The following is a 24,110-nucleotide window of genomic DNA, read 5'->3' on the forward strand; positions in this document are numbered from 1 at the left end:
ACAAATATTTGAAATATTTTCTTCAAACTGCTTTTTTCTTGTCTCTTTTGTTATTAGGTTGAATGAAAGAGTGACATTCAAAGATTTTTATTTTTTTCCTCTGCTAATTGGTCACTCTAAGATAATTTTTTAAATTTTGTTTAGATTCTGATGATGATGGCCTAATGGTTCTAAAATGGGGGGATATTTCCTGCTACAGTCTCTAACCATGAACTCATTACAGGTATAGGGAGTCAGAAATGTAAAAAGAGTGGTTAAGTCAAATTTTTAGGTCTTGGCAGTTTGTGTATATAGAAATGTGGCAAAAAATGGTATTGGTACGTTTGTCATGGATATGCCTGATCATCAAAATGATCTGAGGCAGTAGTTTACACACAACATCCTGTAACTCTAGATATATTTGGAAGCAAAATAACTTGTACTTCAGTGTGCTCTAGGCTGTACTTCAGTTGTGACAGCATGTTTGAAAGATAGCGATCCCTCCCATATTCAGTAGGAATGCACAGGAATTTTTTTTAATGTTCTTCAATTAGCTACAAAATTGGCAATGAGAAATTTTCAGGACTTCTCCCCACACTTCAAGACCTATTTACGTTTGCGATACTGGAGTACACTAAGGGACTGTAAGTGAATCTGAGACTCATCCGTAATCTGTGTGTATCTCACTATGTGACAAATTTTCATAAAAGCTTTTAAATGTTTTCTCAGGAGTTTCCAGTACCACAGCAGAGCCAATTAACTCAGGCACAATATCCTGTTGAGAGAGCATCGTGCCGGATGTAGTGATAATTTGGGAGTCTCTTCACTATAATTTATTGTCCCTGTTACACCTAAGACTTCTATAATAAGGATAGTGTTCAAAAAGTGTTTTGTATTTTTTTTTCACATATTAAATTTGTAGGTTGGATTACTGGGAATTCAAATATTGTGGACACATGATTCAGAAGAAGCTCTACAGAATGCTAAAGAGGACAGAAAAATCATGCGAATAACCAGTGGGAGATTTCTGGAGATTCTGAATATGTTGATTAAGCAGACCACACGTGATCTTTCCAAGTTTGACAGAGTGAAATTTGAAACGCTTATTACAATTCATGTGCATCAGTGTGATATATTTGATTGTTTGGTAAAGTATATATTTTGATTTCTGGCAAATGCATTTTCTGTCATAATAATTTTTCTTACATGTGGTAGCTACAGTTACATGTGTATGTGTGTGTTTGTAAGACAGATATGTCCATAATCTCAACATAATAAAAATAGCACATAATTGCTTACACTAGAAAAAAACCCATCAGTTCTACCATCTCAATATTTGCTCCATTTTTTTACACTTTTCTTAGAATATTTTAATTTTCCACTTCCTCCTGCAAAACTATTTTGATAGACAAAAATGTTCCAATGTGTCCTTCATTTGAAAAAACTGTTGTATTACTCTTACTTGCATAACTAAACAAGTTGAGTTGGCTGCGGGTCTTGTAGCTTTATTATCATAGATAATTTCCTCATAGGTTGTTACAGAATCTTAGTAGTTGGTACTAGGCTGGACTTTAGCTCCGCCTATTCCAGAGTTAGAGCAATGATGGCAATATCTTCCATATCTATTGGTTTCTTCTTTCTGTCTCCCCTACACCTTCAGAGAGCAGGCTACTGGGATTTCTCTTTCTGGTTCCTAAGGAGAATACATAGAAGACAACAAAAACCCCTACTGAAATCAACAGATAACGCCAATCCTACTTCAGCTTTTTAGATTGTGCTAAATTGTTTATGTTCCATTATTCATTGAGGAATGTCATCCCTCAACACTACATCTCTCACGTATTTTTACTGCTGACACCAGCTTATTAGATCCTACATAATTTGCATTCGATGCATCAGTCAGATCCTTCCTTCATCATGCCTTTTGTCCTAATGTGTTTGGCAGATTCAGCAGTGTTTGCTAATTTCACTTGGAATGTGAGCTGCACTACCAAAGCAATTTAATATTTATTTAACACAGGTGTTGTAAAAATCAGGTTAAGTGATCAGGAAATTTTTTAATATCAGTTTAGCATACATCTAAACATATGTGATGCTTATATGTATTTCAGTTTACTTGCAGAAGCTTTACTTACAACTTACTACAGGAACTTTAACCTGAGTAATCACTCATTATTCTCATACAAATAGGCATTTTATCACAGTTATCAAAGACAATAAAAGTTGATGCTCAGTTATACACTTATTTACTTGCTTTTAAGGTAAAAATGCACATTGAATCACCGACTGATTTTGAATGGTTAAAGCAGTCTAGATTCTACTTTAAAGAGGATTTCGATCAAGTTTTGGTATCCATTACAGATGTTGATTTTGTCTACCAAAATGAATTTCTTGGTTGCACTGATCGTCTGGTTATAACACCTCTTACAGACAGGTTAGAAAAACCAATTATACATAATGAATACTTTTAATAGATGGTACATTCTGAATTAAGTCCTGTGTGGGCTAGGTCATTCATGAAAATCTTCTCATACATTAATTTTTTAATTTGTCTAATATTCACAGTTTTTAACACACTAGAGTAACAAAAGATAAAAGTTTTTGCTTGTATAAGTAAAGTTTAAATGCTGTGTTTTGTGACTTTTACCACTGTGAACCTCCTGCACTCACAGAAATCAATGGAACTGCTTTATGAAGGAGTAATGTTTCAACATAAGAGTTACAGAATCTATCGCATAACTCATTGTTATCTTATATATATTACACATGTATCTTTCATATGATTTAATAAATTAATATGAATTAACATTTATAGGTGCTATATAACTTTGGCGCAGGCTTTGGGAATGAACATGGGAGGAGCTCCAGCAGGACCAGCTGGAACTGGTAAAACAGAAACGACGAAAGACATGGGAAAGGCTCTGGGAAAATATGTAGTTGTCTTTAACTGCTCTGATCAGATGGACTTCAGAGGTCTGGGTAGAATTTTCAAAGGTAAGACTTCTTCATGCAGGATAAGAGAGACCTCCACAGCTGCAGTTAGGGCAGGTTGCTCAGGACCTTGTTGATGTTAGGTTTTGAGTATCTCCAGGGATGGACATTCCACAACACCTCTGAGCCCCTATGCAAGTGTTTGACCATCCTCATAGTACATTTTTTTTATACTTTCATTGACTTGGAATTTCCCACATTGAAACCTCTGTCCATTCTCTCCTCTTCTTCCACTGCACCTCTGAGAAGACCCTGGCCTTCTCAGTGCCTCCTGTTAGCTAGTTGTGAACAGTAATAAGCTTTCCCCTTAGCTTTCTCTTCAGGCTCAACAAATCGTGTTTCCTCAGCCTCTCCCTCTGTGTCGTGTCCTCCAGCCACTGACCATCATGGCAGCTGTCTGTGGGACTCATGCAAGTATATAAATGTCTATTTGTAAGCCCCAAACCAAACACAGTACTCCAGGTGCTATCTCACAAGTGCAGAGTAGAGGCAAGCAATCATTTTCCTCAACCTGCTGGCTACACTCTTGTCCAATCTGCAGCTGGCTTCCTTTGATATAAGGGCATAATTCTGATTCATGCTGAATTAGTTGTTAAGCAGGACACCAGGTCATTTTTTACAAAACTGCTTTGTAGTCAGTCACCACCAAGTCAGTACTGCTGCGTTGAGTTATTCTGTTCCAGATGAAGGTCCTGAAGTTCATAAGGTTTCTGTCAGCTCATTTTTCAAATTTATGGTATTGCATGTACTGAGAAGCAAGGAGTGAAACTACTAATTTTAATTTGTTGTGTTTGGGGTTTTTTTGTTTGTTTGTTTGGGGTTTTTTGTAGCAAGCAAGTAATTATGGCATAAAAGTGCCTAAAGCTGTGGGTTTTAAATGTAATTACCCCTTTGAAATTAAAGCTATTCATATTTTTAAAAGATCTTGGAGTACATGACAGAATCCCGCTAAAATTACTTAGTCTTCACTGCATAACAATAACATGCCCTAAATTAATTGTATAAATTTTTACTTTTAAATAGCTGTCTTCCAGTATGCATGAAAGAAAAGCACTGCATACTGGTACTTTAGTATTATTTGGAAAAGAATGCTGCTACAAATTTTCTCATAAAGTGTTGCTAAAGGTACAACAATTCTCTTGTTACTTTTCCAAACTGAAATTAGGCAACTGTGAAATTATTCCTTCATGAAAATGTTATTGTTATCAATATAGTGTTTCTAGATTTCTCTTCCCATTTCATTTTCTTTCTCTGTTGTCCTCTTTTTTCATTCATAGACAAGTTCACACAGAGCATTGTCCACACTTTCTATGTTGTTATGTCCTATACCATTACATGAAAAACTTGCATTTTAGTGTGGACTTCAAATGGTAATGCTTAGACATAGAGATATATGCTTGAAGATTAATATTTTCTACCTTGTGAGATTCAGTTTTATTTAAACCTCTAGCTAGTGAAAAAATAATCATAATTTTAGCCTTTATGATTTATAAGAGGGAAGTAAAAGGTATTGTGAAGGCTGGAAGACCCAAATGAAAATAAAAAGTGATTTTTTTTGTTGTAACATTTGGGGCCAGTATTTTGTACTCTGCACATATTTTTATTTTTTTAGACTAACAGCTTTTTGTAAATAATTGAATTGTCATTTTAAAATAAAATAGTACAATCACAGGAAGATCTGGACAAAAGATCTGCCAAATGCCCCAAGACATCCACAGATTTTTTCTGATTCACTTTTAAGCAATTTGTATACATCAGCAAGTATTGATTCAGATTGATATTGAAATAGTCAGTTAGGTTGGGTGAAGATAGGCCTTGGCCACAGGGCAATAAATAAAAATAATCTTATTTAATTATTTGAGGCAAAAGTAATCTAATTCAGATATCTCAAATATGCATGAAGAACAACAGATAATGAATTTTTCTGTCCTTGTTTTAGGTCTTGCACAGTCTGGATCTTGGGGATGTTTTGATGAATTCAACCGAATTGAGTTGCCTGTCTTGTCAGTAGCAGCACAACAAATCCACATTATTTTAGCAGCAAGAAAAGAAAGGAAAAGGCAGTTCATTTTTTCTGATGGAGACTGTGTAGATTTAAATCCTGAGTTTGGCGTTTTCCTAACAATGGTAAATCTAGTAATAATTCTAGAGAAGTGACAAATTATGCTATTAATTAAACAGTTAAATGGCAAGGTGAAAATAACTGATTTTATTAAGTGATGCTGTTGCTATAGAATTAGACTGAACTACTGGAACACATAAATAATCTGAATATTCATGAATTGCACGTCTTCATTTTTACTTTAAGATTATTGAAAAGGTTCATGACTATGTCCCTTTATTACTGTATTGCAATTCATTGAGTAAGAGTTTGACCAAACCTTGAGAATTCTCTGTGCTCACTAAGAGAACTGAAACACTAATATACTTTAATTACTACGTTAGCTTGAAATGCCTTGACAGTATTAGTGAAGAAGATACTGTAGCAAAAACAAAAGAACATTCACTTCCAGCAGGAGATACAGGAAAGATATTTTTCAGTGACATATTTCATATCTAATGGGTGCTTTAAATGGATTTATGAAAAGAATTCTTTAAGCCGATTTACAGCAGACATGCATGATTCTGGAATAAACCACCCTCCTTGTATTGTGGTGACAACAGGTCTTTTCAAAACCCGTGCAAAAAAAGTTATCAGATCCTTTGATTGGTGGTTACAGGATGTGTCTAAACTGGTAACTACAATGCTGCATGTCCACGTTTGTTCTTCTGTGGCAAAAGGGGCACATTCTGTTCTGTGCATCAATACTGGAATCAGTGCAGGCATTATGACAAAACCATGTTTCTTATATCATGAAGTTTTTATGGGTATTATGAGATACATTGTTCCCTGTCTTATAATGATTATTTGTTAAAAAGAACTGCAGCATATATAGATCAAAGTTAGGTCCCACAGCTGAATGGATAATCTGCGCAAAAAAGATATGCAAGGTAACACCTATAATTTTACACGAGTTACCACTACCCAAAGGAGAAACACAAACTCCTGGATTTAGAATATTAACTTTCTGAGCATGCTGCCTTGTTCCCATAGGGTTCCTGAGGCTTCATAGCACTAGTTCCTGTAATCTCATGGGCAGGGAATTTTATAGTGTGTGTTTCCTAATGCCAAGGCAGAAGGCAGTCCAAGATGACTTTATGGGAAATTAAAATCTTCATCGGCATGTTTGAGTGCAGAGTAGTAGCAGAGGAGGTCATAAATATATTTTGAGTGCTTCTCATTTTGTAAATGTCACCTGTGTGATGTCAGAGTTATCCCTCATGTTGGCAACAAGTTTCTGGAAATCTTCAATTAGTCAGACTTTCTTGGGCATTAAAATTTTATTTCATATGATTTTGATGTAAAGTTTTATGTTTAAATTTTGTTGACTCTTATTTTTACTGTGTCATTGCAACATATTTTTGGGTGTTCTTCAGCCATTATTAAAACCAGTTCTGTTAATAAAAGGGAATTACAATTTCTTACTATGATTCTTACTTCAGCGGCTAGGATTCACTCATAAACTATTGAACATTCAGTGAGATTTTGTACTTTAAGGCTAGCCTTTCAGGCACAAGAAATAGAGAAGGGCATCCTAATTTTCTTCACCACAGGCTGCTTGTTATCTCTCTTTTTTAAAAAAAATAATATTATTTTGGGTCTTGCTAGACACTGGATTTTTAATATGTTAAAACCCCTCCCTATTCTGCAATATAATAATGAAAACTTTGTTCACATTGGGAATACACTAAAAGAAATCCACCAACTAGATTGTATTCCATGAAATCTTAACTTTCTGATTTTTGGCTTGTTATGATAAAAAAAATTAGCTATTAGTCTGGTAATTATGCAATGGTTACTAATTCTTAGTTATGGTTGATGGGTTTTCTTTACATTTTAATCATAAGTAGACAAGAGTTCTAACTCTGAACAGATCTAGGTATTTATGCATAAATCTGTCGAACAATAAAAAGTATGTTATTTTGACTGTTATAAATAATAATGCATTCTGTTTTCTTATATAGAATCCTGGATATGCTGGACGTCAAGAACTACCAGAAAATCTCAAAATTCAGTTTAGAACTGTTGCAATGATGGTTCCAGATAAACAGGTACAGTTTCTGAATGAATTAAAAGAAAAGTATTTTACTTTGCTTACCAATCTTTAGAAAAACTAATGGAATTTCTAAAAAAATTGTATTTCAGATAATTATAAGAGTTAAGCTTGCAAGTTACGGATTTAGTCATAATGTGATCTTGTCTCAGAAGTTCTTTGTTCTTTATAAACTTTGTGAGGAGCAGCTCTCTAAGCAGGTAGTGTTATGTATTCCCTTCCTCTTTGTCTTTATATTTACGTAATACAACCCCTTAGGTTTTGGGTTTGCAGATTGTTTTTGAAGTATCACTTTTATGCTTTTTACAAAATATTGAAGTAGCTTAGATATAATTCAAACAAGTATTTGTCTAAAATTTTTGAAAAAATATCCATGTTAATTCACATATATGTAGTCACATACATGCATTTGTCTGTTAAACAATGATAGTTTGTAGTTGCAAGTGCATGAGGCTCTCTACCTGAACATGGCAGCCAAGTGAAAATTGAGCTGGTGATGTAAGAATTATCCAGGGCTGGAGAAAGTAGTTGGAAGTTGGAAACCACAGGGGTAACATCTTAAGTTTGATTTAAGTTGCCCTTCTTCCCATAGCACTGCTTTGATCTGAAGTCTTGACTTTAAACTGCCTTATTTGGTAAGACCCAACCTGGAATAAAACTGTTATTTTTTTAGAATCCTGCTATACAGAGCTACAAAATAATTGCTATATGGCATTATAAATGTTCAAGTAAATTAAATTTAAATTAGAAAAGAAAAAAACCTCCTCCCCCTTTCCTGAAAATGAGCTGTTTATTCTTCATTTATTATAATAGAATAATTCCTAAACAACAGCAACAATTCCTATTTTAGCTACCTTTTCCAGGCAGGCCAACTTTACTATACAATATGCAAATAAGGTTTGATGTACTTATGAAATAAATCTGGAGAACTTGTCACTGATGCATAAGCCTTTTCCCACTCTTTAGGTACATTATGATTTTGGTCTGAGGAATATCCTTTCAGTACTGAGGACTCTTGGATCTCAGAAGAGGGCCAGGCCAAATGAAAGTGAATCAAGCATTGTTATGAGAGGGATAAGAGATATGAATCTTTCTAAGCTGGTAAGAATCTAATTTTAGCACCACGTAGAGGCAAGTCTACTAGTTATTTCATGGGGTTTTGTAGAAGATTATGAAAAAACTCAAACATCCTTTTCTTTAAAATTGAAACATAATAATCATCATGTTATCATTAAATAGCAATGAGAGTTTATTAGACTTGCAAACAGTGCTCAAGGTGAAAAGGTTCAAGTAGGTTAATAGTGGCCTACTGTACTGACTTGTGCACAGACTGATTACTGTACTGTAAGTAATCTGAACAATTTGAGTGTCCACTAAATTAAACTTTTAAAGGTTTCTTTCCAGACAGGATGTTCTTTCCAATATATGCTGCAAGTGTTTTACAAATAGATTTAAAAAATAGATTCCAGTGTCTACTCTGTGGGAAATTTCTTTCAGTTTTGAATTTATTTCTCACATGGCATATGGATGACATTTTAAAAATGCTGTTTTTGTAGTGAGCTGTCCTGTTTGCTGGTTGTGTTTATGAACATAAGTGCCTGTATTTAGAATATATATTCTTAATTTTTGCTATTTTAAAATAGAGATTAATTTTTATTTGAGGACATCCTTTGGATAACCATGCTTTAAGTACTTAGTAACTTTTTTTTGGTTTCAGATAGATGAAGATGAGCCTTTGTTTCTCAGTCTTATCAATGATCTCTTTCCGGGGTTACAGTTGGATGGCAGTACTTACACTGAGCTTCAGGCTGCAGTAGCTAATCAGGTTGAAGAGGCAGGATTGATTAACCATCCATCATGGAATCTTAAGCTTGTTCAGGTAAAACATTTTTTTCTAAAACGTTTTTAACAAATAGGAGTCAGAACACCATGTTAGTAGTTAAACCATTGTCTCACTCAATGACCTGTGCTTCTAATATGGGAAAAATCAAAGGTTGTGTGTACACCACACTAAGGAAGACCAATCCAAGGGACTTGTGGATTTATTTCTTTAAATTATGCAGAAGAAGAAGAAAAAAAAAAGTTAAAACATGCTATTAACTTAGTCTTTCCAGATATGGTAGTGCATCTAAGTTATCTGAATGAAGCAGCAAGGCACCTACGTGGATCTCTAACGTGAGTTTCATAGCCTAGAGTAGGGATAGTAGGGCATAAGAAAGATTGGGAGGCATTTTGAAGGCCAAAGCTGTAAATAGAGTGAGAAGAAACACAGCCAGGGCACAACTCCTGCTGAGTAGGAGGAGAGAGCTAAAAGACTTTTATAAGGGCAAAGAAAAATGTAAGAGGTATGTATTTCTGACTTAAATATGTTTCTGTAATGGAGAAGAGTCTTCATCATGAGTTTGAGTGGACATTGCAATAAACAAAGTTTTTTTTCATGTGAGTTTTGAGAACCTATACACTGATCAGGTAATGATCCAGCTTACCTGTACTAAATTGAAAGAGTTAAAGTATAAGGACGCATACACCATATATGTCTTAGCATATGCTGTGACAAACTTATGGAAACCTATAACAAGGTTAAGCATGACAAGTGAACATACATGTAGGTAATATGAAAGAACCAAAAATAGTGTCAGTAACAGGAGTGACACTGTCATGCACAGGGAACTGTTTCTCTCAAGGACATGCATGACTGAGAGATTAAAGCTATAAAGAGATTTAGAGGCTTTCTGGACTACAAAGGATGTAAACAAGCCCAGCTGCTGTAAATTTGTATCCGTAATGTTCAAAGCAAGTATCCTTCTGAAGTGCATTAACCAACCTCAATATTGTAGAAAGATCTCACCCAGGTGGATTTATGTATCCCTTTGTTATCTGCATGTAAAAGTTTTAGTAAAAACGAGTAAGAAAATACATGGAACCTGAGTGAGAGACTGTAGCAAAAAGTTGTTGCAAACAACGTTGTTTACATAAAGCAAAAAGTTGCTTATTTTTGACATGAAAAACACTTGGTTATTGGCACTTGAGGGATACTGAAATAGACCTTGTGCACTGGCAGTTTGCTAGGAGCGTAGTGTGTTTTTTTTACCTTATGTTGCAAGCTTTTTAGACCTGGGGTGTGTTCTGATTGTAAAGCAAAAAAGAAAAAATGGTTAAGGTGTTGCAAGAAATTCTTTTGATTTCAGCATATTTGTAAAACATTATGTTTAGTAAACTAATGATTTGATGACTGAACTGTAATTTGGGTTTATGATAATTTGTGTTTAGTGTGGGATCATCTTTATGATGTGTTGTTGATTAATGAATATGTATTTATTTAATTTGAAGGAAAAAAGATGCTTAAATGGCTTTCTGGACATGTACTCTGACATAACATTTAAATGGCTGACAGCTGTATTTCTGACATGCAATCATGTTTGAAACTAACTGAATTTATTATTAAAGACAGTTAACTCATGTTCTGGTGAGCTTTATGCCAACACATTTCCCTATACACAACCTTCTTAAAAAAAACACAAACATTCAAATGCAGCAGACTAACAACTCAAGAAAAAAAGATCAGACAGTCATTAACAACTGTAAATTGACAAGCTGGAAAGGTAACTAGAGCATTGTTGCTCTTTTGTCTTTTTGTTCTATTCTTTTTTGAGAACACACTTTAATTATTGGTGATAATGATGCTATTAAACATTATGGGTTTGTTGGTTTCGTGTGTTCTCTGATTCCTTGTTTTTTTCTGCATGCAGGCAACAAGGTGTGAACGCTTTTTCTTGTAATACCATGCTTTAAAGAAGGATCAGCTTTACTTTATTGGCTGTATTACTCATTGAGATTAAGCTTATAGCCTTAATTAGTGAAATGTATTTTTTTTTAATTTCATTAATTGATCAAATTGATTTTGGTTTGTAAAATTTGTCAGCTAAAGAGGAACTATGTTTTCTTCAAATATTCATATTTTACTTATGCTTACTTTTTGAATAATTGTTAAACACTGTTAATGGTTAAGACTAATAACCTTTACCACTTCCAGTGGCTGAAATCTATATTGCTTTAGACTAATTTATTTGTCATTTTCCTGGTTGCCAAGCTAAGAGTACAGCTACAATAACTGACACTTAAGAACATTTTACCCTGTCGAAATATGTTTGCATTTTCTTGAAACACAGCCTCAGAATAGACACTTTCTGAAACTACAGGCCTTGAAGTCCTAGGAGTGTTTCTTGGCTGTAGAGTCATAAATTAGAAACTACATCATTGGCTCTTACAAACTAAGTATCTTAAAAGAAACTAGATGTAAACCAAGAAAAGCAATCTGACCTTTGTGCTTATTACCAGGTGTCTGAAATTTCCAAACTTGTCTACCTTAAAAAGAAAAAAAACCAAAAAAACCCCAACAAAACCAACAAAAAAGCCCTGCCACATGATTTTTTGAATGAGAGCAAAAGATACAGTGCATTACAGTATTCTAAAAAGTGCGACATTCTTCCTTATGTTACTTCACAGCAACTAAAATATCATGTCTCTGTCATCAAAGCAGAGTTATATTTATGGCTCTGCTCAGACTCCACCTAATTTACAGAAGGTTTTGCTCCGCATTCTGCAGGCTGGATCCATATTGTCCTTCACATAGCTTCACACTAATGGCCAGCATAATTTTTACACGGCAGAAAACATTTTTGGCCATCCTGCTTAAAGTCATGTTCACCATTTTATTCATGGCTTAATATTTCAATATTTAATATTCAATATTTCAATACTTAACAAATTCCATCTTCCACTGGGACTAAGAAGTTTGAAATTGTCAAGTTCATGGTGGATTTGATCTTAGTGTAGATTTGTGGTGCCTGTAGATCTTCCTGGACTGATACAAGCCTTTATTCAGCTTGCAGCAGCAGCTATATATGCTTCTCCTTACAACATTCTGTCATCCAGGAGGACTACCACTTATTGGTTCCTTTCGGTTGCTCCAAAAGGAGATAGTTGTGTAGGCAGACTGCCACTTCCATAGCAAGCCTATAGCTAATAGTAAAAGAAAAACAGAAAATTCAATAAAGAACTCTCCTGAACCTAAACCCATCTGCAATCCTGGAGGAAGTGTGGTCCCTGTGTTTATTTTATATACTCTGGTGTTTTAGTACTGTGGTGATTAGCCATTCCTTTGTTGCCTTAATATTTTGGTAACCATTCATTTTTTCCATTGGAATAATGCAGAAAATCCTTTTTAAAATCTGGTAAATTTATTTTCAGTTTCTTTGAAAAATTTAGGCAAGATTTAGCTGTGTAAACTGTTTTATAGTAAACCTGCTTAGTGCTTAGAAGATCAGGATGTGAAGGTATGTACTATTCCACAAAATACTGGAAATCAGGAAACAAATGCTGATTTCAGTTCTGAGCATATAATTTGTATGTCTAATCCATTTATAATCACTATCAAATGTATTAAAAGCAAGCAAAAATCTTCCCAAAACATTTATTTCTTAAAATATTCTGATTTTTTAATAGTTGTATGAAACTTCTCTAGTACGTCATGGGTTGATGACACTTGGACCTAGTGGATCTGGAAAAACAATGGTCATAAGTATATTAATGAGAGCACTGACAGAATGTGGCCAACCTCATAGGGAACTGCGTATGAACCCTAAAGCTATTACTGCTTCTCAGTTGTTTGGAAAACTAGATGCTGCAACTAATGATTGGACAGATGGAATCTTTTCTGCACTGTGGAGAAAAACACTGAAAGTTAAAAAGGGTATGTAAATACTTTCTTTACAGTATCGTAAACATACCTCTTGAATGATATGTTGAAAAAAGCATCTTGAATTTGCAAATGTAGTGAAGTTCCCCCTTGAGAGAGCATGGATGAGGTTACAGTTCAATCCTCAAGAAAAGGCAACAGTTTAAAAATTTATTATTTCAGTAGTACATCATTAAAAAATTTGTTCATTTCCTAGTACTTCAGTTCTACAGTAAAGATGTGTTTTTTGGAAGCTGTTGAAGTATAATTTGGATTTACTTGTACTAATTGCACTAGTTTTAAGATAGTGGGTTTTTTCCCATGGTTTTTCATACATTGATTACCCATGTATATATTTCAGTATTTTAGGATTGGGATACTGAAATTCATTTTCACAGTGATTCATTTGTATCTGAAAAAGAACATTTATATTAAAGAACAGGAATTATTGTAGGGAACATTCCTAGAAGGAGGTTCTTTTTTAAAGAAAGTTGAATTTTCTCTATTGGGAAACTTCTATATTTAAAACAAAGCCAGAATTGTAAAATTTGATAGCCAAAATTTAGGCATTTTCATCTATATTTATGTTTCAAAACAACAGAAAAGCAGCTAGATTTTCAGAGTTGATGAGTGATGATAGTTTTCATTAACTTAACTACCATCCTGTTATGTGAATATTCAGCGGCTTTTGTTTAGTGGCCCAAAGAACCTTTATTTTAGCAATAAAATGCTGAATTCCCCATTCACCCTGTGCTGTTAAGGAGGATGGGATGCAGGGAGGAAGGAGGAATTAGATTAGGTTGGGGAGGAAGAAGCTGAGTCTGGAAAAAGAAATGAGGTGGGGGAAAAGTGGTTTAGTTTTTTGTGTTTGTTTCTCGTCATCGAAGTCTATGTTAATTTGCAATAAATTAATTTTCCCTGAGTCTGTTTTGCCTGTGACAGTAATTGATAAGTGATCTGTCTTTACCTCAACTCACAAGCATTTTCACCTTATTTCCTCCCTCTGTCCTGTTGAGGAGGGGGAGGGAAAGAGTGGTGCAGTGTCTGTGAGGCAGCCATCCAAGGTAATCTCACCAAAGATGTCCAACATTATAAAGATATACTTGTGCCCTCATTTGCTGCTAATTGTTTCAAAAATAGTTACTCAAGTATGCAGTTTCTACAGTAATAAGCATCCATGGAGATGGCAGAAATTACAATAAATAAAATACATTTTTATATGTTATTTAAGTTTTAGACCATCTTTTGTAAACTTATTTTCTTGCTTTTTCAGCACGGTGATATGAACTGTATCTCTTGATTATTTTTTCAGGTGAAAATGTGTTTCTGATTTTAGATGGTCCTGTAGATGCAATCTGGATTGAGAATCTAAATTCAGTTTTGGATGATAACAAAACCCTCACTCTAGCAAATGGAGATCGAATTCCTATGTCTCCTACATGTAAACTGTTATTTGAGGTCCACAACATTGAGAATGCCTCTCCAGCAACAGTTTCTCGAATGGGCATGGTCTATATCAGTTCTTCTACCCTCGGCTGGAGACCAATATTGCAAGTAAGATGATCATTTCTGGGTACTCCTAACTTTACATTATACATTTCATACAGAAAAATATTGTGGATGTTTTTCAGGCATGGCTGAAAAAACGTTCTTCTCAAGAAGCTGAAGTTTTACAAAGTTTGTATGATAGAATCTTTGAACCAGCATATAGATATATGAAACTAAACCTTAATCCAAAAATGGAGCTTCTGGAATGTAACTACATTATGCAGGTAAAACAATACTGTGCAAGTCTGTATGAGGTGACTGACTATAGTAAGCATGTAGAAATAGCAAATAGAACATCTAATATCAACAAAATTTAATTTGAAAAGATTGTTTCCTGACAAAGAAAACCTCCAACTCAGCATTTGTTTCTAAGGCACTATAAGAAGAACTGTTACAGATGTGCAGAAGAAAATTTTACTTCTCTTTATTGCTTTCTATGTAGGCTAGTGTTCTGATGACTGGAATTTGCAGGCTTCAGTAAGTTTTCAGAAGCATATGTTTGATAAGCTAGTGGTCTCATTCCACTTCTTTCAATATTAAACAAATTGTGGTAAGGGTCAGTCTAACCCTACAGGTAGGGTCAGCAGTGAGTGTGAAGAATAATTCTAATTATCTTTCTGTCTCCAGATGTGATAGCTGTGATTCTGTCAGTCAGGTCTTCAAGGTCAATGCAGTTATTTTTGCCTGTCTCCTCCTATCAACTGGAATTCTACCTTGAGTGGAGTCCAAACTTCATCAGTGAATTATTAATAATAACATTATGTTTTTGGCAGATTTTGCAAGACTCAGTCCTATGCTGTATGTCTCCAGATGATTTGTTAATAAGTTTGTTGTCATCTGCAGTTTCTAAGTCACCAGAATTTCTGTTTGTCCATGTAATCTGTTTTATACTCACATGCTCATAACAAATCCAGTGGTGCCTTTGAATAAGAGGCTAGACAAGGTAATATTTTGAATAAGACTTCAATTTAATAATAGTCAATTTGCACCCAGTATTTCTTTACTATTTATTAGGGATTTAGTTTCAGATTTTCAACAGTTTGAAAATATTGCTGCAAATAATGTTCACAGTAAATGCTGCAAAGATTAGCTGTGCAGTATTAAACGGAATTAGGATATCTATAGAATTGAAGTCCACAGGCAGAAAGTATGTAACTTTCCAATTATGATGATAAACAGGATGGACATGCTATACACAAAATTTTTAGAGAAAGATATTTTTTTTCTTCTACTTCTGTTATCTGTGAAACCTCTGACTGAATTGATGTTATCTTCATGGAAGACTTTTCCTGGGACTAGAAGTTTCTATGTTATTTTTGATTAGGGCTTATTAGGAAGTGTGAGCAAGTCAGTGTTCTACTCTGTTTGGTCAGGGAAATATTTTCCTGATTTAACCTTTGTTGAATGTTTCTTCCTGTGAATGAAAATCTCTAGCAAGTTTCTTTTTATTTACAGTATAAATAACCCTTAGTGGATCTCCATTCTGGGGCTTACCTAAGAACCTGTGAGACCAGAGCTTTTACCCTACTTGATCATTGCGCAGATTCCCTTCCTCACTTGCTTCCCCCACCTCCAGTGTTATATTCACTTAGTCTTGATTTCTTCTCCCATCAAGGATTTTATTCTTGGTGTGGTGAAGTAGGGCAGAAAGTCATGTTGGTTTCTGTGCTGTGCAGCTGCTTGCAGCTACCAGGATTGGGCATTAATTGACAAGGTTTCTTGACAACATTCTGCATTAGTCTACATACGTCTGATTTCAAGGATCTTCCCCCATTTCCTGGATCTTTCCTCTAACAAGAATGTTCACCAAATTATTTCTGGGCCCCATTTTTTCCCTAAGACCACTTCTTTTGGAAACTCTTCCACACCACCTCTCCTTTTAAGATCCTGGTTTTGCCATAAATGGTCTCTGTGCAGAAGCACTGTACCTTATCAGCCCCCTGACTGCTGGCTCCTTTCTGTATCTCTTTATCAATTGTGGTGTTCAGGATGTCCTGCTTTTTTGTAGGTCAGGTGTTTTCAAAATGTATAACCATCTCAAATCTGTTGCGTATAGCAGATAGCAGACTTGTATTTGACTTACAAAGTTCAGTTTTGGATGTACAACCAAACATTCACATGTACCCAATTATCTGCCATTTCTTAGCATTCACTATTTAAGCTGCTTTTCCATCTCCAACAGCTTCATAATGGTTTTATATAAAAAGTGATCTCACCTTTGCTTTCCTCTGTGTAACTTCCACTGACTTTCTGTTTACTATCCTCTGGTCCACCTCCTTAGGTAGAAAAATATAATTTACCATAGGGGATTCAACACATGTTTTTCTTAGAGTTATCCTGCCTTACAAGCCTATTGGAAAAGTCAATAAATGTGTAGCTGAAGGAAATCTGATAGATATGGTCTGCATGAAGGAACACAGGTGTTCAATAAAGTTCTTTACCAGAGATTTACATGGAAGCTAAGCAGTCATAGCAGAAGATAGGAGATTCATTTCTAGATAAATACCTGATTAGAAGATAGGAAATGTGTGACTGGAGCATCAGTTCTTTGGAAGGACAGAGGTTACCATTGATCCGAAGGTACTTTTGCTGGGACCAATGCTGTTCAAAATGTTCATAAGCAATTTGGAAAACTTTTAGTTTAAGGAGTTTACTGATGATACTAAATTATTTAGAGAAGTAAGGACAAAGCAGCTAACCATGAAGAACTCTAGGCAGACTTTATGAGACTCAATAAACAGGTAATAAAATGGGAATTGAAATTCAGTGTAGATAAGCATAAAGGGGTTCACACAGGGGAAAAAACAAACTGTTCAGAGCCATGAATAGCAAACCTACAGAACATCTTGCCAGACAGTGTTATAGGTGATAAAAGTTTATGTAGGTTCAAGACCAGTCTTGATATTTTCAGGGTGGAAAAGTCTGTAGAGGATTTCTAAACCCATGAAAAGTGTATTTGGTTCAGAAAACCCCACTCGGAAGAGATTACCAGCAGGAAGTACCACCCCTAGTACCACCACAAGCTGAAAGAGTTTTTTCTTTGTTTTTACTCTTCTCTAAGGGTCCACTTTTGGTCACTATTGCAGATGAGATGCTGGGCAAGCTGAAGTTTTGATCTGATTTGTGGCAAACGTTTGTGTGTGTTTATAAGTCAGTTTAATTTTTTTCCATTTTCTTTCTTCAAAAACTTGTTACAGAACATTGCTAAGACCCAGAGGATCATGGGAAATTTTGGACTTGAGCTTGTATTTGAGGGAGAAAAAAGATTTTGTTCAGATAAGCTGGGACACAGCCTGTCCTGGAAATAAATAATTCTATTGTCCTCTAAAGAAAAGAAGTGACATTATTGTAATGTTGTGACATGTAATATTTCTTTTTATACTGAACTTTAAAGTAATCAGAAGTGTTCTAAGTCCTTTAGGCTACATTGAAAGTATATCTTACTGCATTACTTCCTACTTTAAGTATGAGATCCAAGACAGCATGAAGAACACTAATTCCAAGAGCTGATTGAAAATCTGCTTCACTGTTAAAAAAACATATTTTGAAGCAAAGTCCTTGACACTGCCTTGTATAGAAAAGGGAATATTAGTGACGTTATCTAAGACATTCAAACATCTGGTTTCATGAGTGACATCACAAAATTGTAGCTAGCAAGTTACTAGATTTCTGGAATATGGAATCTAGTTCCTTAGAATCATAGAGTGAGGCAATCATAAAATAGGATATTGTAATCTATTTTTAAAAACACAAAATGGAAGTTAATGTGATAGATACTTTAATTGACTGTAATTGAGATGAATACAATAGACAGATGTGGAAAATTCTTCCATGGTTAAAGATGGAAAGAGATGGATAGGCCCCACCTACTTTTGGAGTTCTGAATATCTGACTAAATATTATAAAATCCCTTGAAAAGCTGTTCTGATACCCTAGCTCTTAAATAATATTTATTATATAGTCACAATTTTAAAGGACAGTTGATGATCAAGTTACTTACATAATTTTAAAAATTTTTCCAGTTTTTTATACATATCTTTAACCCATTTTCTTTGGTTTGTAGTTCTGAATTTTATGTTATTCTTTGTACCCTGTATTGGTTTTCAAATTAGAATTTAAAGTTTAAATACATATAAATAATGCATGTGCACCTATGCATAAAATTTAAAAATTATTATGTAATATATTCTTAATGCATGATATTTTAATGTATTTTCAGTCTATTAATCTTCTGGAGGGTTTGATTCCATCAAAGGAAGAAGGTGGTTTATCAAGTATATTTCATCTGCATAAATTGTTCTGCTTTGCAATAATGTGGAGTTTAGGTGCCCTTCTGGAGTTGGACAGTAGAGATAAACTTGAAGCCTTCATTAGAGCTCATGATAATAAATTAGACTTACCAGAAATCTCCCTTGGCACCAGTCAAACAATGTATGAGTTTTATGTTACTGATTATGGTAAGTAAAAGTGCTAACATTCTGTTTTATAGTGGCATTTTAAAATTTATTATAGCTTCTTTGAAATTTAAAATTACTCCTTTAGTCCTTATTATACAGTCATATGAGTGGAGATTTTTGATGACAGTATAGTAGTAACACAGATTCTGTGTGCAATGGCTCTGCAGATGTGAGAATTCAGAAACAAGGGATAGAGTACTCATTGGTAACATTTTCTTATTTCTTTTGGTTTTAATTTCATTCTTGCACATTTCTTTCCTATGAACCTAACAAGCTTACAATTTTTAGATAATTTCTGCTTAAGCTGATTTAGTCTAAATTAACATTAATTTTGTATTTAACTTTCTCACAGATAATATTTTTGTTTAAAAATATAATCTGATTTTAATTCCACTTAATAATTATTATTTATCCATGCCTGATAATCAGTAATAAATCTTACAGTTTTATAAACTGTAGTAGTGTGATATTTTGAATATTGTGAATATTATTTTGAGTAGTGTGTAGGTATTTTCCATAATGAATTTATAGCTTAAGTAACACACACACAACCAACGTCACAAAGATCTTGCTGTTCTTTCAGAATATATTCTCACTTGAATATATCTATTTCTCTTGTATCAAAAGTCAGGTTATTATTTTTTTTGCCAGCCATGTTAATTTAGTGTACATATACGCAATCCATACTCCCATGTCCTATAATTTTTCACCAGCAGTGTGAGAACGAGTTTCTAAGTAAACATTCCTTTTGGTTGGGGTTTTTTGTTTGTTTGTTTGTTGTTTTGTTTTTTTTTTTAAATTTAGATAGCTATATATAACTTCAAGAAATATGTGTATATTCAGTAGGATTGTAGATTAGAGTTCATGACTAAGTACATCCTTTGTTAGATGTGTTTTATCTAGATTCGAGAAGATTTATCCTTTTTTATACTTTCTAGTACTTCCTCCATTAGCTCTATGATTAAGTTGGTTTTTTGTGTGCTAACAAGAACATGATCAAAATATGGTGAGATATTTTCCTCTTTTTTTTTTGGCCAATTCAGGTGACTGGGAGCACTGGAGTAAAAGAGTTCAGGAATACGTTTATCCAACAGATCATGTCCCAGACTATGCATCTATTCTTGTTCCAAATGTTGATAATGTCAGAACTCAGTTTTTAATAAACACAATTGCAAAACAACAGAAAGTAAGTACAAGATTATTTATTTAAGTATATACCTACTATACGAAATAAATAGAAACTTAAAGTAACTGGGGGTTGCAGTCATTCTCCATATTCTCTCTTTAGTCATTGCTTGCCAGGTGCATTCATAATTTACATATTGGAGAGAACATTCCTCATACAGCTTTAACTAGTAAGGAACAATCTGGTGTCGTGGCTTTTGACTCAGGCCACATTAAACAATAGTTATTAAAACATATATAGGCCTATTTTCAAGCAGAGGAAGATCTGGAAAATACATGTTTTGCTTTAGCACAGTGCTCTTAATAACCCTGGAAACTTCCTATGGAAATCTCTGTCAGCTTGTGAAACAGAAGTCAATGGGCTCCCTCCTACTGAGCTGGAGGCAATATCAGAAATACCACAAGTGCATGAGCCAGTGCTGGAACCTCTTTTTTTCTGTAAAATTCTAGGATTTGGACAGAAAACTTGTTGATTTGGTTTGATGAAACTGTTCCAGAGGTCATAATGTGTCTGTGTCTTTGATGTATCTGACACAGATTATGAAAACGCACAAAATCTTTGTATTTGGAAACACATTATTAATCTTTGTACATTAATGCCTTGGGAGATATTGGTTGTATTTCCAAGTACATTCTTTTGGCCACCATTGCCATAGAAATAACAAACATTTGCATCTTCCAAAAAGAGTCCCTAAAACCTGGCATTTTCCACAATTTAGTTTTTCTGTGGTGTACAGTTTATATCTTACTTTCTTTAGTTGAAAAGTTTCAGTATTCAGTGTGCAGTTGGACTTGTCTGTACTTCGCTGTTGATCAGAATGTTCCCCTTCAAGGAAGCAGTCAGCTTTGTTTTCAAGCATTTTTTTTTTCATTTGGTAAGGTTTGATTTAATCACATATTGAACTGTGATAGAGAAATATCTAGATTATTTTTTTTTTCTCCCCTGGATCAGATCACAGCAGCATGAACTTTCTTTCTAACTACAGCTGAATTACATGCACTAGATGAAACCAAAGTGGTGTTTTACAGGTCTGACTTCCTTTGTTGGTTCTGTGAGTTTCTTACTATCATCTGTGCTATGATGTTGGATGTTCAAAAACAGGATGAAGAATAAGACCTTGTGGTATCATTGTGGCTATCTGTTGGAGAGCATTAATTTAAAGCAGGATCTAGTCAGTCAGGAGTATTTGAGCATGTCAAATCTGCATTATCAACTTTTGCAAACTGTTTAAATTCCTTTTATGGGGTGGATATAATAATTAAGATAATACCATCTGTCAAAAAGGTAGGATGAAAATCTGAGCTACAAAAAAAGAATGGAGGAGTCTTAAGTGTCTGAAAACGAGAAAAGGGAGCAAGGTTCTTATCTACCTCACTTTCATGAGATTAAGTTGGTGATTTCTATAAAAGGCTTAAGAGAAAAGAAGGAAGTATTAATCCTTTGGTTCAGCAACTTTCTGATTTAGATTCAGATTTTACCAAGACAATAAGGAAATGAGGAAAGACTTTCTTCTTTCTCAACACATATTTTTTTTCAGGGAAATGATACTTAGTGTACAGATTAACCAGAAAAAAAAGGTCTATAATATTATATATTTAAATGTAAAGAGAAAGCTGAAATGAAATACCTGCTATCAAAAATACCAGCTTGAAGCAAGAATTTTCTGCACCTTTAATTATAAGGAATAAGCTGCCAGAGAAGCGTAAAAATTCTTTGAAAAATACAAATATATATAGTGAGGCATACATTAAGATATCGTGAGTTGCAAGAGAAAAAAGTACCATATCAGAAGCATCAAATGCTCCTGTCGTATGTACTGCAGTGATAAAGAGACAGAATAATTATATTCTCATCAAAAGGGAGTTTGTTTCTGATAATAACACAATCAGTAAGGGGAAACAAATTTTGAGAAAAATTCCAAGATTTCCTAACTGTTCTGTGAACGTCCTTGGCCAAAATCTGCATTGTCAAAGCTTGATATCCTGAGTGATCTAAAGGCCCTATGCAAGAGCAATCATCTTGTTAAAAATATTCTGAAAAAAACGCATTGGTTTCATATTCCTGCATGGCTGTTTACAGAAAGAGGCACGTCCATGAGCAGGCAGGCAGCGAAATTCAGTACAAAAAGCACAGGTCAAATTTGGTTCAAATTCTGAAAAACATACTTCTGTTAGAAGACACATGGACTCTTTAAGGATCCAGAAGGCCTTTCTTGCTAGGTCAGTTTATGTCAGTGTAATTAGGTTGGAGAACCTGGGTAATAGACATAAAATTCCAGTTTAGGAGGAGGGGTGGATAGGGACCACTGTTCCTTAAAGGAAGGATGGTGTTCTTTTGAGGAACGTTGAAGAATAACTGCCAGCTTTGAAAACAGGTAATGTGCCTTTGTTGCTTTTAAGTAGGCGTGCTGCTCAGTTCCTTTTGTGAGCGGAGCATAAAACACATTCCAGAGTTAAATTGTTTCCTCTCCTACGAGTTTCATGGGCCTTTCTAACAAGGGACATGAGCAGTATAATATCACTGCAAATCAATTTTATGTATCTCCTCAAACATTCAGTTTAGAGAAAAAGATTGGGTCAGGTATTTCAGACAATATATAGAAACATAAGAGGAGCTTCAAAAAGGACTGCATTTCCAGAGGTGGAAAGCAACGGCTTTTTATTAATCTAATTGTTTCCCAACTTTACTAACATTCACCACAAAGCTATAAATGTTTCTGGGTCAGCTAAGACTTCTGTACACAGTTCAGTATCTGTTATTCTTATTTGTAATTATTGTTACATCATGTTTTTACAGACCTGTAGAGTACCTCTTTTAGTAATATGCTTGAGAGGGGATATAGCTAAACCTAATCTATACTGTATTGTTGATTTAAAGACAGTGCTGGGAAGAAGGAATTCTATTACAAGCATGTGTCAAAAGGATACCTATAGCCAAATCAAACAGCAGAATTTTATATTTAAATTAAATGTCACAGACTACTTTCCATAGTAAAGAAAGCTTTTTCAGGGTCATCCACTACAAAAGACTGCTGTAGTGACTGTGTTGGTAAGTGGACAAAGTTAGGCAACTGGAAAAAAAACCTCTAGTTCATTCCCATTTCACCCTTTCTCTTTTGACTGTAAATAATGTTCTTGGAGAATCTGGGTGGGATGAAAAACACAAACTGTGTCACTGCATATGGAGACACAAAAAACCTAACAGAATAATGTATCATTCAAAAGTAGACACAGAAAGTATCCTTTTCTCTAGAAAAGGTCTGTTATATGTATTTAAGTTTTGACAGTACTTATGCGATGTAAATATCTGTTACAGGCAGTTTTGCTCACAGGAGAACAGGGAACTGCAAAGACAGTCATGATTAAGGCCTATTTGAAGAAATATGACCTAGAAGAACATTTGTCAAAATGTTTAAGCTTTTCATCTGCCACAGAACCATTTATGTTTCAGGTAAAAATGTAGATTTTAAGCAATTCCTGCATAAAATTTCCTTGCTAAGTATTTAAAGTGTACTTAATTCTGATCATAAAAGAAGTGATTTAGATATAAAGTCTAAAGGACCTTTTCCCTCTTTTTCCTTAACTCACTTAAACACTTCAGAATGTTCCACAAAAAATAAATTTTGCAGATCAGAATAAAAAATAGTCACACATAGAGATACATCTATTTATGATTGCTGTGGAATTCTAATAATCCATTTTTTGCTGAAGATCTTTCCTTTTCATTTTAGAATAACCAAAATTTTTGGTTATACTTCTTCAGTTTTTTTCTTGATTTTGTCTTTTATAACTGTAAATTTTATTTTTGTTGAATAAAACCAGATTTCAACTCATAGATCCTCTTATTTTTCCTCAGCTCAGCAGGGACTACAGCCTCAGAAATCCAACCTTTAAGGTCCCCTGGCATGGCAACTTTGTTGAGATTTCCCTTTCCCAATATAACTGCTAAAAATCTACACAAATAGAAAAAAATACTACAGATAATATTTTCAAGTGATTGAAAGGATGATTTATGCCACTTTGGTATGGTTCAGTACTACTAATTTGCTAGAATGTGAT

At 34.4% G+C, this 24,110-nt stretch overlaps 1 protein-coding gene across 1 annotated transcript in view; it reads left to right on the forward strand.

Moving 5' to 3' along the window:
• Positions 1-24,110, forward strand: part of DNAH8 (dynein axonemal heavy chain 8) — a 137,219-nt gene that overhangs the window by 52,780 nt on the left and 60,329 nt on the right. Inside the window, 14 exon segments of the mRNA XM_027801181.2 lie at positions 902-1,126; positions 2,241-2,413; positions 2,795-2,973; positions 4,910-5,097; positions 7,036-7,122; positions 7,217-7,324; positions 8,091-8,225; positions 8,842-9,003; positions 12,630-12,876; positions 14,174-14,415; positions 14,493-14,633; positions 18,629-18,866; positions 19,910-20,052; positions 23,368-23,502. Coding sequence (XP_027656982.2) covers positions 902-1,126; positions 2,241-2,413; positions 2,795-2,973; positions 4,910-5,097; positions 7,036-7,122; positions 7,217-7,324; positions 8,091-8,225; positions 8,842-9,003; positions 12,630-12,876; positions 14,174-14,415; positions 14,493-14,633; positions 18,629-18,866; positions 19,910-20,052; positions 23,368-23,502 — 2,403 coding nt within the window.

Source organism: Falco cherrug, chromosome 13 (genome assembly GCF_023634085.1).
Source record: "Falco cherrug isolate bFalChe1 chromosome 13, bFalChe1.pri, whole genome shotgun sequence".
NCBI classification, from domain to species: Eukaryota; Metazoa; Chordata; class Aves; order Falconiformes; family Falconidae; genus Falco; species Falco cherrug.